The 18,686-nt window shown below is 43.9% G+C and overlaps 1 protein-coding gene across 1 annotated transcript in view; it reads right to left on the reverse strand.

Annotated features, from left to right (window-relative positions):
• Window positions 1–9,630, reverse strand: part of EVL (Enah/Vasp-like) — an 83,425-nt gene extending 73,795 nt beyond the window's left edge. Inside the window, exon 1 of the mRNA XM_011951482.1 lies at window positions 9,346–9,630. Within this exon, the coding sequence (XP_011806872.1) occupies window positions 9,346–9,356 (11 nt within the window). The 5' untranslated portion in view covers window positions 9,357–9,630. The remainder of the gene's footprint in view (window positions 1–9,345) is intronic.
• Window positions 9,631–18,686: the final 9,056 nt, after the last annotated feature.

Consider the following 18,686-nt stretch of genomic DNA (forward strand, 5'->3'; position numbering starts at 1 on the left):
CCTGGCCCAGCCTCACCATTCTACTCTTGCACAGACTTGCCCTCCTTCTTGCCCTCCTTGCCTCCTGTATGAAACTTCTCAATTGGCTCCCATAACACCGCATAGCTTGGCTCTTCTCTGGACTGCCCCTTTTCTGACCACTGTCTTTCCCAAGGTGGAGAGGAGCAGAGAGAAAGAGTACTTTAGAGAAAGTCTGGCTGCTGGTGCCCACCAGGAAGCAGTGTTGTGCTGGGAAGCAAGGCTGGGCACAGAGAGTTAAGGCCAGCCCTCATCATGGAGTCAGTGTGGGGAAGTGAGAACACTCTGGACAACAGCTCCAGCTCTGCCCCAGGTCTGCCTCTGTCGCTTGCCAGCAACAAGACTTCAGGGAGGTATGTTTACAGCTCTGTAAGACGAGGAGAATCATCTTTTTGGACTTTCTTTTGCATTTGCTGGAGATCAAATAAGGCTGATGAAATAAACAGGAGAGCAGTTTACTAAACATGATCAGCACCCAGCAGATACCATCTTGAACAAGGACAATGCTGGTTGAATAAACAGCAAATCCGTATGAGGCAAGACTTAGGGTGGAATCCGCATGAAACTGCCTTCCGTGTCCACATGGAGAGCTGTCATTATCACGTAGTCTTTTAACTTCTAAGGAGAAAAACAAGGTGGCAGGTTCCTCACTGTGGCCTGGGGAATTGCCTCAGGCCTCACCAAGTGGGACCAGGCTGTCGGGTCCTGTCTTTGTGGAATGGCCCAGATCCACTGTGGAGGTCACTGAGGGCCCACTCCTGAGCCCTGCTGTTGGGAAATCACAGTTTCCGGGCCCTGATTTGCTGCTGTGCTTTCCTCTAGCCTCTACTCACACTGCCCTCCATCCCCACTACTGCCCCCAGGGAAGACTCCCTGAACCACACTGAAGAGAATGCTAATGCCCACCCTCGGGCCCCTGCCGCTCCCCTCAGCTGCTTAGCTTCTCTGCAGAACACTTACCATACTTGCCACTGAACTGAGGGGCAAGCGCTTCCATGAGGCAGGTTGTTTGGTTTGGTTTTTAACGTAGTGTTCATCTCGGTAGCTCTAGTAACTGGGACCTAGTGATTGCTCAACAAATGCCTTTGAATAACTGCTGGCTTTTGTGTTTGCTGAGTTTTGCCAGGTATCGTGTTTCTCAGCCTGCAAGGATTTTTGTGGTGGGGGTGGCACGACTCACTTGAGATCTGGCCACCTCTGCTTTCTCTTTCTTTTTTCCTGTATTTATTTGAAAAACAAAACAAGGGCCGGGCACAGTGCTCACACCTGTAATCCCAGCACTTTGGGAGGCCAAGGTGGGAGGACAGTTTGAGCCCAGGAGTTCGAGACCAGCCTGGGCAACACAGATCCTGTCTCTACACAAAATAAAAAAAGTTAGCCAGGCATGGTAGTGGGTGCCTGCAGCCCCAGCTGCTCAGAAGGCTGAGGTGGAAGGAGGATCCCTTGAGCTGAGGAGGTTAAGGTTGCAGCGAACCATGTCTGCACCACTGCACTCCATCCTGGGTGACAGAGCAAGACCCTGTCTCCAAAAAAAAAGAAAAAGTGCTGTACGTGCAAAGTGTCACAAGAGAAGGGCATTTAGTTCTGCCTGAGGGACCCAAGGGATGCTGTCATGAAGGGGAAGCAAGACTTTTCAAGAGGAAACAAGGAACCATTTCAGCAAAGGCAGAGTGGTGGGTGGGGGGACCTCAGTCATCACCCTGGGGCCTCATCACTTCTCAACACCTACCCAGGGGAATGAGGAAGCACACCCACGCTGCCATGTCCCAATTCAGGGACTGAGAAACAGAGACGCTTGGAATCACAGCCTCATTGGAGCTGAAAAACACTCTGCAGTGATTTTCTTAGGAAACAGGCCTAGAGAAGGAAGTAACTTGCCTGACACCCATGGCTGATCCGCGGCAGAGCCTGGACTAGACAGCAACCTGACGTTCTGTCGCGCAGTAAGGCTTTTCTGCTCCACTTGGCGACGCAGCAAAACCCAACTCCAACTTTTACTATTTTGAAGCTGTTTTTCACTCCACCTTTTTACTCTGAAAAATTTCAAACCTACAGGAATATACAAGGGACACTCTTGCACCTTTCACTAAACACGCCCATGGTTAACATTCGCCGCATGTGAGTTATCTCTGCCTTTCCCCTGAGCCATCTGAAAGTCAGCTGCAGATATCATGATACTTCAATCCTAGGGACTTTAGCATACATTTCTTTAAAATAAGGATATTCTAATATATAACATAAATACCATTGTCACAACAAAGAAAATCAACAATTTACTAAAAATCTAATACAGAGTCCATATTAAAAGTTACCCATGTAATCCCAGCACTTTGGGAGGCCAAGGTGGGTGGATCACCTGAGGTCAGGAGTTCGAGATCAGCCTGGCCAATATGGTGAAACCCCGTCTCTACTAAAAATACAAAAATTAGGTGGGTGCAGTGGCACATGCCTGTAGTCCCAGCTACTCGGGAGGCTGAGGCAGGAGAACTGCTTGAACCCAGGAGGCATAGGGAGGTGTAGGTTGCAATGAGCGGAGATAGCTCCAATGCACTCCAGCCTGGGCAACAGAGGGAGACTCCGACTCAACAACAACAACAAAAAGTTACCCAATTTTTACAAAATGTTTGATTTTTTGGGGATGCAGGATCTGCTCATGGATTACATTTGGTTGAGCCGTCTGCTTACTCTCTTTCAAGCTAAGCTAGAATGGGAAACTATTTAAAATTTTTTCATTGACAAAGATGTTGTGTGTGTGAAAAATTCAGGCCAACTGAAAGTAGACTGTAGGTTGATTAAAAGGTGACTGCCAGATCTCCAATGGAAAGCTGTATTTTCCCCTTGGTAATTATTAACTCACTTATAGGGTGCCATTTTTTTCTTAATGGGCATAGGTGTGAAACAGGTTTCATGCTATGAAGTAGACTTAAAATGTTTATTGTGAAGTATTTCAGGCCTGTGAGAAGTAAGTTCCCACGGTCCCACCACGCAGTCTAGGAAATCTGACAGCAAGTCCTAAAGCTGTTTAGTTCAAGTGACGCCTGCATCCTCCTCCCAGACCCAGAGCTCCTCCTCTCGACCAGGGGGAACTGCCACCTTGCAGATGGTGTTTTCAATTCCATGCATGCTGTCTGTAGTACAGCCATACAACTGACTATTTTACATACATGGTTCTCAAACTTTTTTGGTCAGAGAACCCCTTTACACTCAATTATTGAGGATGCCAAAAAGCTTCTGTTTTATGTAGGTTAAGTCTCTCCATATTCACCTTATTTGAAATTAAAACTAATACTTTTTTAAAACACAAGAATACACAAGCAGACATTTCATTAGCTGCCACAGTGATGATGTCAAAACATCACATAGCTCTGGAAAATTCCACCGTGCATTCATGAGACAAGAGCTGAAATGGCAAATGATGTCTTAGTAATATTATAAATATAGTTTTGACCTACAGACTCCTTGGAGGGTCAATCTCTGGAGTACATTTTGAGAACTGCTGCATTACAGCAGTGAAAGACAATGAATTCGCTCTCTGTGTATTAACATGGGAAACCCAAATGGTGACTGAGCCCCATTTTTGAGAGAGTTAGAATTAAAGCAAGGCTTTGGGTAAATAAAGTCTACATTCAGTGTTAAACCCTGACACCTTCTTTTCTGTCCAAATTGGTTGCCCACGTCGTGGGCAATCAAGATGTTTGCCTTTTCTCCTTGGATGCCACCCTCTCAGATGCCTGAACAGCTGGTCTCCATTTCTCTGTGAAGTCTGGTGCAATCTAGAAAAACACTCCAATCAACTGTTGGGGGAGTCTGATATTCCTAGACTGACCCTGTCTCATATGCATCTCCCATACTCTTTCAAGGTCACCGACGTAGCCCTTTCTTTGGGGAGCCATCTGACAGTCACGTGGACGTTAAGGCTACTCACACCTCAAAAACATTTATATAGGTTGCTCTGTGTCTTCATCCCAAAATTTGCGTCCCCAGAGTCTGTGACTCTGATCACTTGTGAAGTGGAAGAGGTTTTAGCACAGCCTTGGGACAACCGTAGAGGCCTGGCTTGGGCCAAGGACTGGGACAGTATGTCCAGCTCCAAGGATGAATTAACAGCTTGGGAATGAAGACCCTGGCTCTGCCCTTACAAACACCCCAGATGACAGAGCAGCCACTTGGACTCCGTGTTATTTACTAGGCACAGAGACAAACATGAATGCATAACACAAGCGTCCTGCTCTGAAAGAGCTCTAGGCTGGTAGGAGAGATCCTGAGCCGACAGAGCATCAACAAGAGATACGCACGCAGGCACTGGGTGCTACAGGACGGACGAGGTCTCTTTTGTCTCTTGTGGTATTAACAGCACAGAATGACGGAGACTGCAAAATAGAGATCAGGAGGGCCTCGATTCTAGCCTTGACTCTGCAAACTGAGACGAGTTTAGCTTTGAGAAGTTAGTTGAGAGGGCAGATTCTGATCCTCTCAGAGATCAAAAGCTCTGCCAAGTGACAACAATGTGACCTGGAATACGTTCCTTTGTAGGCCCTTGTTTTCTTTTTGAGGTAGGGTCTTGCTCTGTCGCAGGCTGGAGTGCAGTAGTGTGATCATAGCTCACCGCAGGCTTGAACTGCTGGGCTCAAGCAATCCTCCCACCTCAGCCTCCTGAGAAGTTGAGACTATAGGCTTCAGGCATGCACTACTAGACCTGGCTAATTTTCTTTTTTTTTTTCTTTTCTTTTCTTTTTATTTTTTTTTGTAGAGACCAGATCTCACTACGATGCCGAGGCTGGTCTTGAACTCCTGAGCTCAGGCAATCCCCCTGCGTTGGCCTCTCAAAGTGTTGGGATTATAGGTGTGAGCCACAACGCCCGGTCAACCCTTGTTTTCTCATCTGTAAAGTGGGAATAGTGATACAAAACCTCAAAGGGTGAGAATTAAATAGTATGTATATCATGTAACTAGCATAATGATTGGTTTATAACACTCAGAAAAGCTGAGCTGTTATTTTCCTCTTCTGTGGGTTCAGTTACCAAAGTGAAGCCATTGGACTAGACCAGTTCTCATCCATTCTCTGCCCCAGCCCACCTGAATATCTTAACACTCTCATGAGAATAACCTAGAATCTCCAGAGGAATGTTTCTCAACTAGAGGCACATGGGATTCTTTGAGATACAGGAAGGCAGAGAAGCATCAGAAGCTCTCCAAATGATTTGGCTACAGGTCTTTAGGGAAGTGTGTGTTCCCATGGAGAGTGAACAGACCACGTGATCTCTGAGGGCTTCTTCAATGGCCTCTGGGACTCTCTCATTTGCCTGTGAGGACTGGAAACACCTGTGAGGAAAGGAAACACTAGGCGTTCCTGGAGACTCCTCCAAACCCTGACACAAAGGCGTACAACTGGGTGGGAAGGACTGTAAGGTGAACCGTGGCTGTGTGAGACTTCTTACATCTTTACAGCTTCAAGATGTGCAGCACAGTGGAATAAACAGTAATGATTGTGCCCAGGCAGCCACAGTTCCTTCACTACCTGACAACAAGTGAAATGTCTGTTTGTCTGGTCTCTTCTCTAACATGCCACACCAGGAAGCTCCACTGAGTAGCAGTTTTGGTAGCACAGGAATCTCCAGGACCATATATCAAAGTAGTTAATGAAATCCAGCAGTTCAATAAATGTGTATTGTCAGGCAATGTTTTAGGCATTGGGGATACACCAGTGAACAAAACAGGCAAAAATCCCTGCCTTCTGGGAGTTTACATTCTAGAGGGGTAAAGACAGACAGTACACAGTGAAACAAACACATTCTACAATATGTTAGAAGATAGTACATGCTTTAGAAAAAACCCACAGCCTACCAAGGACAACAGAGAGACCAGTGAAGGAAATGAAATTAACTGGCTGGCCCCAAAAGTGGCAGACATATCACGCATCCATGTCACATTTCCTGCTGCTGCACTGCCATCTCAGCTAGTTCCTGCTCAGGTCAGCCTTGTTCAACCCCCATTTCCCGGGAACCTGTTCTGCTAGGCCCACGCCTCTACCGATTCCTCCAGCTAGCACCCCAGCTGCCCCAGCGTGGTGAAAGGAATCACCACCCACCTAAGACATGTCTGACTCATGTTTCCCCCACACCCACGTGTGATCCACCAGATAGTCCTGGAGGCTACAGCACCACGACACTTCCTAAATCTGGTGACTTCTCACCACCTACCCTGACTGCTCCACTGCTGGCCCAAACCACCCTCACCTCTTACCCGGATGACTGCAGTAGCCTCCCAAGAGGTCTTCCTGCTTCTATTCTTGCCACACTGCCAGCCATTATCCACACAGGTGCCAGAGTGATTTTCTTAAGCTTCTATTGGACGTCTTTCCCTTTGCTTCGAACCCTTCCTCCAAAGGCTTCCCCTAACTAAATTCTGACATATGCACTAAATTCAGCGCAGCTCTCAGGCTTTGCCGTAGGGCCTGATAAAGCCTGTGCCCTTATTTGCCTTCACTCTTCCTTCTTCATGTTGCTCCAGTCTCTGTATTTTTCTTGACCTTTGAACCCAACAAACTGTTCCTATTTCAAGGCCTCGTCCCCATCTGAGGATACCTGCTGCCCCTTCCACCCCAAAGTCTTCAGATTTTACATGGCTGCCTCATGTCCCCACAGAGGGCACTGGCTAAGGCAGTGGCCCCGTCATTCTCTACCATGCTGCTCCATTGTTTTCACATCTCTTGTTGATGGTTTCTTGACTATATTCTGCCTCCCTACTCTGCCCTCAGTTGGAGGACAAGCCTGCCTGTCTTGTTTACCATTGTGTCCCTAGCACCCAGAGCAGCCGCTGGGTGACTGGCTGCCTGTGATGCCTGCCAGTGCCTTCTGAAAAATCATTCCTATCCTTCAAAGTTCACCTGAGATCCCACTTTCTCTTTCAGGTCTTCCCTGACAGCCCCCAACTTCTCAACTCTTACTGCCCCTCCTGTCTATGCTTATTACTGTCTATGCTGCAGGGTCCTTACAGCGAGTCGCCTCCTCATTTCTGTGAGTGCTGCCTTCCTCACTCCCTACCAGTCCCTGAGGACAGAGGCCGCTCCAACTCAGGCGTAAGAGCAAAAGGGCAAAGCATCTGTGGTCAGGAGGCACAGGTTCAAGTCCTGGGTCTATCACTCACTGGCTATGTCTCAAGTTACTCTCTCCTTCTAAGAAACAGAAGCAATAAGAACAATGCTAGCTGGGTGTGGTGGCCCACACCTGTAGTCCCACTGAGGCAGGAGGCTTGCTCGAGCTTGGGAGTTTGAGGCCAGCCTGGGCAATATGGTAAGACCTCATCTCTAAAAAATACAAAAACAAAAACACCCCACAATGCCACCTTCAGGATTACTGCGATAATTAAATAAAATAATGTCAGTGACAGCATTCTGTATGTTGTCATGCACTCAAGAGAATTCCTAGCTCCTAATCCAGTTAGGGCTTGGAAAATGTTTCTTGATTGGTGAGTAGCCAGAGCTAGAGCTGGTAAGATATATTTGCACATTAAAAAGGCCCTTCGTATCCCCACCACAGGCGCCATGGTACCCCCATATGTCAGTCAGCACGAGGAAAAATGAAAAGTTCACAGCTCCTATGGCGGCTGACCCTGCAGCTCCACGAACGCTGCTTCCACCAGGACTGTCACTATGGTGCCAGGCCAAGGACCTGTGGCAGAGTGCAAGCAGCCTTGTATGGGGAAGGGACGCTCCAGAAAACCTGGGCTTTTGCTTTGGTTCAGCCACTCTGCTCCCCGTAGACAAATTCTGCTCCACACTGGGCCTCAATTTCCTGATCTGTGCACTCAAGAGCTGGACTAGATTAGTGCCATCTTCAGACTTGAAAATCATCACCACCAACAACAATAGGACTTTTTTTCCCCCTCAATTAATTATCAAGGAATACATAAAAAAGACAAAAGTAGAGTTATTTTGGCTGAAGTAGAGGATAAGATGCCCAAAGCATCACTAACCTAGGTAAACTACTGTAGATCATCTCCAAGGTCTTTTCAAGACGGAAACTTCTAGATTTCTATGATTTTAAAACTGGAAAAGAAATTGATGTGCCTCCTCCCCATTTACTTCTGATATAATTTTCTGCAATTAGTAATTCTAGGGTAGAATAAGCTGCCAGAATTTTTCACAATGTAATTTACAACTGAAAATGACTTTGGAAGTTGATATGCCTTTGAAATGAAAAGTATTCTGTTTTCCAAAGTTCCATTCAGAAGTCCTCTAAAGTTAAAGGAAAGTTACTAAAATGATAGGAGCAAAAATAAAGCCCACTGGAAAATAAGCAGCCCTGGACAAGTTCTACCTACCACCATGTCAATTTTAACAACTCACTGCAAACTGCTTCTAAAGAGCCTGTGTAGTGTGCTGCGAAAACCACCGGATGAGGCCATCCTTGTTAAACCCTGGTTCCATTCCTTCCTCAACCTGCCATGTGACCTTGGACAAGCCCCACAACTTTTCAGAGGTTTTCTCAGCTACGAAACAGGAGTGACGACAGCGTTCTCATCGATCTAACACGGTTAAAAGATTCAAATAAGAAAACTTGGTGAAATGGCACTTTGGAAATTGTGAAATAATTTTCAAAGTGAGGGACCATTACTTTATGCTAAAAAACAAAGCTGTCATAAGTCAATCAAACAAATGCCCCAAACCCCACAGGATAAAAGTCTGTCTGTCCTATCATCTATAATCTTTCAGAGTTGTACGGCAGGGGAGAGGCAGGTCCAAAATGTAATCTCCCCTTTAGAAAGAACAATCTCAATGAGGAGTGCAGTTTGTAGACTGGCTGGCACTCACACATGTGCTAAACAGCAACAGCCTAAGGTCACAAGTCTCACAAGTGGAGGGTCAGGATTCTTGCTATTAAGTTCATGAAGTTCCTGTAATAAAAACAACTCTCTCTGCCTATATTTAGATGAAACAACCAGTCTCAGGTCATTCTAGAGAGAAGAGCCAGGACTCACCAAATGTACCTCTGAGCTAAACAACAATTCCCCTAGATGGCTCAGACCCTCCTCCCTATAATCTGAGGCAGGGGCTAATTTCTGAGTCAATCCTTCACCCAGAAACCATTAAAGGTCACAGGCATCAAGAGACACAGGCCTGTGTAATGGAAAGACCAGCGGCTGGAGAGTGAGCAGATTGTCACTAACGTGCTGCGCAACCTCGTGTACGTCCCCTGCCCTCTGGTCATGGATTTCTCGATCCGTATACTAAGGGGGCATGAGATGATTTCCACAGCCCATTCACCATTAAGATTTTAGGTTTCCTCTTGACATCCCTCTGTTCCCGGTATTTGTTTCAGTACTCACCTTGTGGCCATGGCTGAAAAGTGGCAGCACAGGGAACCCTGAGGAGGTGAGTCCTGTACTCCCACCGGGCTATGCTGATCAGAGGACCACAGACCCTCTGAAGACAGCAACTTGATTTTTATAGACTACTTAAAACCAAACAGGAAAAGGAAGCTGAACCAGAGACAAAGGGGAAACAAACCCAAGTGAAAAACTGAAACCTAGGTAGAAAATAGAGAAACAAGAAGCTAGCAGTGCAGAGCCCTACCAGTGTGGGTGGCTGAGAGGCACTTCACAGGCCTGACCCCTCCACGGCTGGCAACCTCAAGCCTCTAAGCGCTTCCTGCAAGGGTGGGTGAAGCCTGCTGGAGGTAGGGGCCAGGTCGTGGTGCTGGCCCCCGACTAACTAGCTCTATAGTCTGTCTAAGTCAATGCCATTTAAGAGGTCTGGGCCTCGGTTTTCCATCTGTTATAGAAAGTGCAGGCTCAGCACAGACGACTTCCCATAGGCCTTAAGAAAAGGCTACAAGAACTCGCAAGAGTCCCCACTGACTCTCCAGAGAATAGACGACTAGATGATAAAGACTATAAGCTGATCTTTTTTTCTTTTTTTTTTTTTCTCTGAGACAGAATTTCACTCCCGTCGCCCAGGCTGGAGTGCAGTGGCATGATCTTGGCTCACCACAACCACCGCCTCCTGGGTTCAAGCGATTCTCCTGCCTCAGCCTCCTGAGTAGCTGGGATTATAGGCATGTGCCACCACACCCAGCTAATTTTGTGGTTTTAGTAGAGACAGGGTTCCTCCATGTTGGTCAGGCTGGTCTGGAACTCCCGACCTCAGGTGATCCACCTGCCTCAGCTTCCCAAAGTGCTGGGATTACAGGCATGAGCCACTACGCCAGGCCGCTGATCAAGTCTTAATATTTGACTCTGGAACAAAATTTGTACTTCTACCGAGGAGACACCTCTCTCTAATGAGGACATTTAAGTCAGCAATTTAGAGCCTGAAAGGAAAACATCTGAGGAATACTGGGAACTTGGCTTTGTCATTTGTTCATTAAATGGCTGGCCTCAACTGTAAAATGGGGTTAGTTATACTTATTTTGCCTATCTCCAACAGTTCTCATGAAGATAAAATCCAGTTCAATCTTTCTTTCAAAATCTACTGAGAACTCACTAAGAAGCATGCACTGTGTTAGAAATCACAGACAAAAAATTGAGAACGACCGTACTCATCCTTAAAGGACTTTTATGGCTTAGAAAAGAAGAATCCTGCCCTCTGGTCATGGATTTCTCCATCAGTATACTAAGGGGACCTGAGATGATTTCCACAGCCCATTCACCATTAAGATTCTAGGTTTCCTCTTGACATCCCTCTGTTCCCTGTATTGGTTCCAGTACTCATCTTGTGGCCATGGCTTGATAATGTTAGCAAATATTTAATAGATCCTTTAAAATATTGATACTGTGAAAATAGCTGTACAGAGTACGGTACAAAAGAAGTATCAGTTCTAATTGGAGAAATGAATGCACTTTGAATGCTAAAAGTGAATTTTAAGAGGCTTTTAATGATATACATTTCCCTTTAAGCACGGTTTTAGTTGCAAACCACAATTTCGATGTGTTGCAGTTTTCTTTTTTCTTTGGGTTCAAAATATTTTTAATTTTCTCTAGTGATTTCTTCTTTTATCCATGGATTATTGAAAGTGCTTTGTTAAATTCTGAAATATTTGGTGTTTTCCTATATCTGTCGCTACTTATTTCCAATTTAATTCTACTGGGCCCAGAGAACATATTTGGTGTGACTTCTTCCTTTGTTTTTCCTGGTATGATCTCAATCTTTTCACATTTATCAAAATGTGCGTTATGGCCCAGCATGCAGTCTACCTACACACAAGGAAAGAATGTGTATTCTGAAACTGGTTGGGTGCAGTGTTCTAAAATGTCAGTTAGGTCACGGTGGTTAATAGTATTGTTCAGAACGTCTATGTCCTTGTTACTTTTTGTTGCTGTTGTTTGTTTTTGTCTAATTATTCTATCAACTGCTGAGGGAAAGGTCCTGAAATCTCCAACTGTGACTGTGGATTTCCCTCTTTAATTCTGTCACTCTTTATTTCATGGATTTTGAAGCTCTTATTAGGTATATTTTTCCACGCCGCATTGGTTTTCTGCATTGCTGTAACAAATTACCACAAACTGAGTGGCTTATCACACACACACTTACTATCTTAAGAGTTTTGTAAGATCACAGGAGGTCAGAAGCCCATCATCATCAGAAGTCCCACATGGGTCTCTCTTGCTCACCTTTCTCAACTTCTAGACACTGCCTGCATTGCTTTCTCATAGCTCCTCTGTCCGCTTTCAGAGCACGCAGCATCGCTCTGACCCTTCTTCCACAGTGACATCTCCATCTGACCACAGTGTGGACAGGTTCTCTGCTTTTAAGGACTCATGTGATTAGACTGCACCCAATGGATAATCCAAGATAACCGCTCCATCTCAAGGTCCACAATTTTAATCACATCTGCAGAGTCGTTTTTGCCACGTAAGGTAACATTTTATTTATTTACTTTTTTAGAGACAGGGTCTATCGCTGTCACCCAGGCTGGAATGCAGTGGTGTGATCATAGTTCACTGCAGCCTCAAACTCCTGGCTCAAGTGATCCTCCTATCTCAGCTTCCTGAGTAGTTAGGACTATAGGCACATACCACCATGCCTGGCTACTTTAAAAACATTTTTTTAAATAGAGATGGGGTCTTGCTATGTTTCTGAGGCTGGTCTCAAACTCCTGGCCTCAAGTGATCCTCCTGCCTTGGCCCCCAATGTGCTAGGATTACAGGCATGAGCCACCATGCCCATCCCATGTAAAGTCACAGAGTCACAGGTTCTAGGGATTAGGGCAGGGTGATGGCATTACTCTGCCTACTACACATCCTTTCACCTTCAGTCGATTTGTATCTTTGTCCTATAGACAGTGTGTGACTGAGTCTTGCATTTTCACCCAGTCTGACAATTTCTATCTTTTAATTGGGGTATTTAGTCTATTTACATTTAGCTTATTGATACAGATGGATATAGGTCTACTACTTGGCTATTTGTTTTGTTTGTCTCATCTGTTTCTGGTTCCTCTGTTCTTCGTTTCCTGTATTCTTGTGGGTAAACTAAATACTTTTCAGAATTCCATCTTTCTCTGTTGACTTTTTAGCTATACTTCTTTATTTTTTTACAGGTCTTTCTAGGGATTACAATATACATTCTTAACTTTATAAAGTACACTGAGTTAATATTGTCCCACTTCAGTAAAATGTTAAGAACTTCATAATTGCTTAATTTCATTCTCCACTCCCATCCTTTATGGTGTAGCTGTCATATGTGTTACATACTCAAAATATAATGTCATATATTTTTGTTTTAGACAATCATATATATATATATACAGCTGACCCTTGAACAGCACAGGTTTGACCTTCATAGGTCCATTATACTACTACTTTTTTTGAGATGTGGTCTTGCTCCGTTGCATAGGCCAGAGTACAGTAGTGCAATCACAGCTTGCTGCAGTCTCAACCTCCTGGGCTCAAGCAATCCTCCCATCTCAGCCTCCCAAAGTGCTAGGACTACAGGTATGAGCTACCACCACGCCTGACCCAGGTCCACTTGCACATGAAATTTTTTCTACCTCCGCCACACCTGAGACAGCAAGATCAACCCCTCCTTTTCCTCTTCCTCCTCAGCCTACTCAATGTGAAGATGACAAGGATGAAGAACTTTAAGATAATCCATTTCCAATTAATGACTAGTGAAACTAATTGAAATATATTTTCACTTACGATTTTAATAAAATTTTTCCCTAGCTTAATTATAAAAATACAGTGTATAATACATACAATATACAAAGTATGTATTAACCAATTGCTTATGTTATTGGTAAGGCTTCCTGTCAACAATAGGCTCTTAATAGTTAAATTTTAGGGGATGCAAAAGTTTTAGGTGGATTTTCAACTGTGTTAGGGGCCAGCACCCTAACCCCTGGATTGTTCAAGAGTCGTGTGTGTGTGTGTATTGAAGAAATAAAAGTCTTTATGTTTACTCACATATTTCTCTTTTCCAGTAATCTTTATCCATCCCCGAACACTTGAATTTCCTGTTTTCGGTTTGTTTGTTTGTTTGTTTGTTTTTTGCAGCCTGAGGAACTTCCTTTAGAATTTCTTCTTGTTTTTTTGAGACAGGGTCTTGCTCTGTCACCCAAGCTGGAGTACACTGGTGTGATCTCGGCTCATTAAAATCTCTGCCTCCCAGGCTCAAATGATTCTCCTGCCTCCTGCCTTCTGAGTAGCTGGGACTAAAGGCATGCACCACCATGCCTAGCTAATTTTTGTATTTTTAGTAGAGAACGGTTTCACTATGTTGCCCTGGCTGGTCTCAAACTCCTGAATTCAAGGGATTCGCTTACCTCAGCCTCCCAAAGGGCTGGGATTATAGGCGTGAGCCACTGTGCCCGGCCTCCTTGAGCATTTTTTGTACAACAGGTAAGTTGGCAATAAAATTCCCTTACTTTTCTTTTATCGGAAAAACATCTTTGTCTTCAAGCCTCAAAGCACTTTTTGTGAATAGAGAATACTGAGGATTTTTTTGTCTTTCAGCACTTGTATTGTTTCACTGTTTTCTGGCCTCCATGGTTTCTGCGAAGTCAGCCATGATTCACATATAATGTATGTAATGGATCCCTTTTCCTTTGGTCATTTTTAATATTTTCTTTTTCTTTCGTTTTCAGCAGTGTGACTGTGATGGGTTTAGGAGTGGTTCTTTTTGCATTTATTTTGCTAGGGTTTCATTGAGATTCTTAGGTATGTAATTTAAGGCTTTTCACCAAATTTGGGAAATTTTGGTCATTATTTCCTCAATTATTTTTCTTCTGCCTTATTCTCTTTCTCCTCTTCCTCTGGCACTCCAAGTACACATATGTAGACCTCCTGATATTATCACAAGGCACTGGTAATTCTTTTTAAAATATTTTCCCATTTTTCAGACTAGATATCTATTGATCCGTCTCCAAGTCCACTACCCTTTCTTCTGGATCTCTGATCCACTTTTAGTCTCATCCAGTAAATTTTTCATTTCATTTGCAGTAGTAGAATTTTCAATGGGCAAGTTTTTTATAATTTCCATTTCTCTGTTGGGATTTCCTGTTTGTTCACTTTATCCACCTTTTATTAAAGTCTGTGAACATATTTATTATGGGTAATTTGAAGAACTTGCCTGTTCGTTCCAACTTCAGGAGCATTTCAGGTTCTACTGACTGCTTTCTTCCCCTTAAGTAGATGTCATATTTTCTGACTCTATATGTCCACTAACTTATGATTGTATGTTAGATACTGTATGATACATTGCAGAAAGTCTGGATTATGCTATCTTTCTTTAAAGATGTAAAGTCTGTTCTGGTAGTCAGGGAAATTACTGGCAGATCCTTTTGGTGCTACCAAGCTTGGCTCAAACCTTTCTTCAGTTGTATTTCCATTTTGAACTTAGCCTTAGGGGTGTGCCTCCCCTAAACAACCCCCCAACTCCACCCCTCCACCCCCCGCCCGCATCTGACTCAGGAGCAGAGTCCTACTCCCAAGGTGTGACGTTCTGGGATCTCAACTGAATGCCTGAGGTGTTCAGGGAAGTTTCTTCGTTCAGGTTAAGCTGGATCTGCAACATCTCCCAGAACTGAATGACCTCTGGCATCATCATTCAGCTCTCAGCCCTACAGCAGGTGATCTCTGCCAGGCCTCATGAAGAGTCTCACTCTGCACATGCACACCCAGCCCTCAGCCAACAATCCAACCAGAATCCTTACAAAGAACTCTGCTGTCTTTGCCCCATCACAGGGCTTCCATTTCTCTAGTTCCTTGCCCTGCAAACTCCAACTATTTCAGTGGCGTAGAATTCTAATATCTGCCCCGAGCTGACTAAAATCACCCTTCCATTTGGGCTCCACCACTCCATGCCGAGACTAGATGGTAACTGCAGGCAGAAAGCCAGGGGCTTCTGCTTCTCATGGTGTTTCCTCTCTCAAGAATCAAAGTCCTATCCTGTCTGTCCAAAGTCTGAAAATGGCAGGGATTTAATATCTTCCATGAGTCTCAGTACCCTTTGTATACTCAGTGCTTCACATATTTTACAGTTTCATAGTTGTTTTTGTCAAGAGAGCAAGTCATTACCATTATTCTGCCATGGCCAGAAGCAGAAGTCAATTATGATTATTAAACTACAAACGGGTATTCTTTCTCATTTTCTGAAGATGCTAGCCTAAGAGTAAACATCTTTTCTGTGAGAAGTGTCTTTCAGTTTCACCCCTCGTTTCCTCTGTCCTTCACGTTACTACTGCCTTTTCTCGGTTTCACTAGGTAGGTAACACGTAAGAGTGAACCTTTTGGGGGTATTATTTTAACTCTATCATCTAGCTTTAATAAAGCACTTGAGAAGAATTATGAAAAGAAGCAAAAAATGTGGCAAGCTTTCTGAGCAGGGTGCTATGAGATAGGGATTCCAGCCCTTGCTTTGTTATTGACATGTTGTATGTTCCTGGGCATTCAGGTCTCTACTTTGACCCTGGTGTCTCCAGGTCCGATTAAAAAAATGATCTTATAAATAACCATGTACTGCAGGTGTGGTACCAATTCCTAAATCGACCATGTCAGGGCAACAGAAAATGTTGGAAAGATGGAATAGGAACTGTTGACACTTGTGAAGCAATTTAGCGAGCAAGTTAAGAAACATATCCTGTTTAAGGTAGCATCTTATAATGTGACACCATGAATTGCACTCAGCACCTGGTATACTGCTTAGGTAGCAGGTACAGTGTAAGTGGTGACTGTATGAATAACTATGCATGGATGAATTAATTAATTAATGAGGAAGAAGGGCATCAACTCACACAGGATATCGATATTAAATCCTAAGGCATTTATTTGGCTTTGGATTTTGAACATAGTAAATGCTCAATAAACAACAACTGTGTTGACTTGAATTAAAAGATGTGCTTTCCATGTGTCCAGACCCCAACAGAAAGCAGAGTGGGCTGAAAATAAATCACAGAGCTGTACTAGAAGACACTCTACTTAGGAGATCTAGTTCAAAAATTTGCTGTGGTGACTTGGGAAAGTCAACTTTCTTTCGTGGGTTTTAGTTTTCTTTTCTGTAAACAGACTAATCTCACTTCTCTTTCTTTCTCATTGGGATGTTTGCGAATGAAAGGGTCTTTCACTAACCAGAAATGAATTATGTTTGTATAATACTGACATTTCATGAGAATTTGTGTTAAGAAGGCAGGGTGTTTTGAGTACAAAGCCCTTGTGTTGTGGGAGTAGAGAAAAGGAGGACAGAGAAATGGCTACCCAAAATTAAGTTACCATCTCTAACACATTATGAAATCCTATTAACAATGCTGCAGTAGGCTTTTAAAATATAGTATTTTATATGTGCTATCATTATTTGACTCCTGGAACCTCAACTATTGCTCCAAAAACCAAAATGGAAATTGGAACTGCCAGAGATTCTGGTATTCTCAACTATTCTGCCTGAGAGACATTTCTTTAAAAAGTTTACACTAAAATAGCTCAGCCAGCCACAAGACGCTAAAGTGCCTTTTCCTTTCCAGTTCAGTCACAGTTCAGTTTCAGCTCTTGCTGAGAGGACCTGCCTAAGCCTGCCTGCTCTGTGAAGTCTGTTTATCATACCAGAGGGAAGACATGAAGAACAAACAACTCAGGTAAAAAAAATCAAAAAACAAAGAACAAAAAACAACTCCAAATCATCTTTCTGATGATCTGAGACTTGTCCTCAGAAAATGTTTCATTTCCAGAGTTACAGCATCTGGAAAGAAAGCGTAAATGACCAAATAAAGCAACCCCGATGTCAGTCGAGCAATCTCTTAGGGGGACTGTAATATGGCTCTTCACCAATATCTGTGACCTCAGACTTCCGTGGACTTGTGTTCCTGAGGACACAACGCTACATATAATCTTTCTCCATATACATCTTTCATCATATAAAGGGAGAAGTAAAGGGGAAAGGTAAAATCCCACCACCGGACTCCTGGGAATGGGAAATCTAGTTTCTTGTACACGCCCTGGTGGTTCAGGCTCCTGTGCCTTTGTAAACACAGTTGTCCTCACCTCCTGAAACAACCTCTTACCCCATCTACAGGCAAACTTGGGTTTGTCCTTCAAGATCCAATTTACCTATATCTTCTTTAATGAAGTGTTTACTGAGTCCCCAGGATACAGAAAATTATTCCTGCTGCTGTGCTACTTCTGTATTTTGAAATTTTATCAATTTAGTGGTCACAGAGCATTACCCCTTTAGGAAGTGACTATCATTTCTTATTCATCTTTTATAATCAATTGTGGGCAGCACAATTCTTGGTACATGGTATGTGTTCAGAATCTTTGTTAAGCTATTTTTTTTTTTTTTTTTTTTTTTGAGACGGAGTCTCGCTCTGCTGCCCAGGCTGGAGCGCAGTGGCCGGATCTCAGCTCACTGCAAGCTCCGCCTCCCGGGTTTATGCCATTCTCCTGCCTCAGCCTCCGGAGTAGCTGGGACTACAGGTGCCCGCCCAGCTAGCTGCTAGTTTTTTGTATTTTTTAGTAGAGACGGGGTTTCACCGTGTTAGCCAGGATGGTCTCGATCTCCTGACCTCGTGATCCGTCCGTCTCGGCCTCCCAAAGTGCTGGGATTACAGGCTTGAGCCACCGCGCCCGGCCCTGTTAAGCTATTTTGCCTGAAAGGACGCAAGAAGTGCACGAATTACTAGTGGTATGAAAAGGGGACAGATAGAGCCTTGTGTTTTCAAGCCTAGAGTTTGCTGAGTCTGGCCTCTGATACCAGGCCACCCTGCCCTGAGGTACTCCCTTTCAACCACACTCCTGGTTAAATTCATCTGCAGCAGAAGTAGACCATATATGCCAGCCAAGGAAACCGAATATTCTAAGGAAATCATTACTAATTCCCAGAAGAAAATTATAACATCTCAGAGAAACACAAGTACCATAAAAGAAAAACTTAAAAGACAGATAACAAATGAAGCAACCTCTACCATGGGAAATAGAATTTAAAAATCCAAGAAGTATAATAAATGTCTTTGGAGACACAAGGGAAGATACTTAAAACATTAAGTGAGAATAAGCCATAAGGAAGAACAACCAAGCAATTTTTTTTAGTATAAAAATATAATTGCTGAAATAGAGAACTCAACAAATATGCTCAGCAGAAGAAGCAAAGATGAGAAACTGAGAATTGGGTCAAAGAGTTGACCCCAAAACATCAGGTAGGGAAAAAGGGACAGGGAGGACAGAAGCATCAATTTCTGTATAAA

Source organism: Colobus angolensis, unplaced genomic scaffold (genome assembly GCF_000951035.1).
Source record: "Colobus angolensis palliatus isolate OR3802 unplaced genomic scaffold, Cang.pa_1.0 Scaffold32, whole genome shotgun sequence".
Lineage (NCBI taxonomy): Eukaryota > Metazoa > Chordata > Mammalia > Primates > Cercopithecidae > Colobus > Colobus angolensis.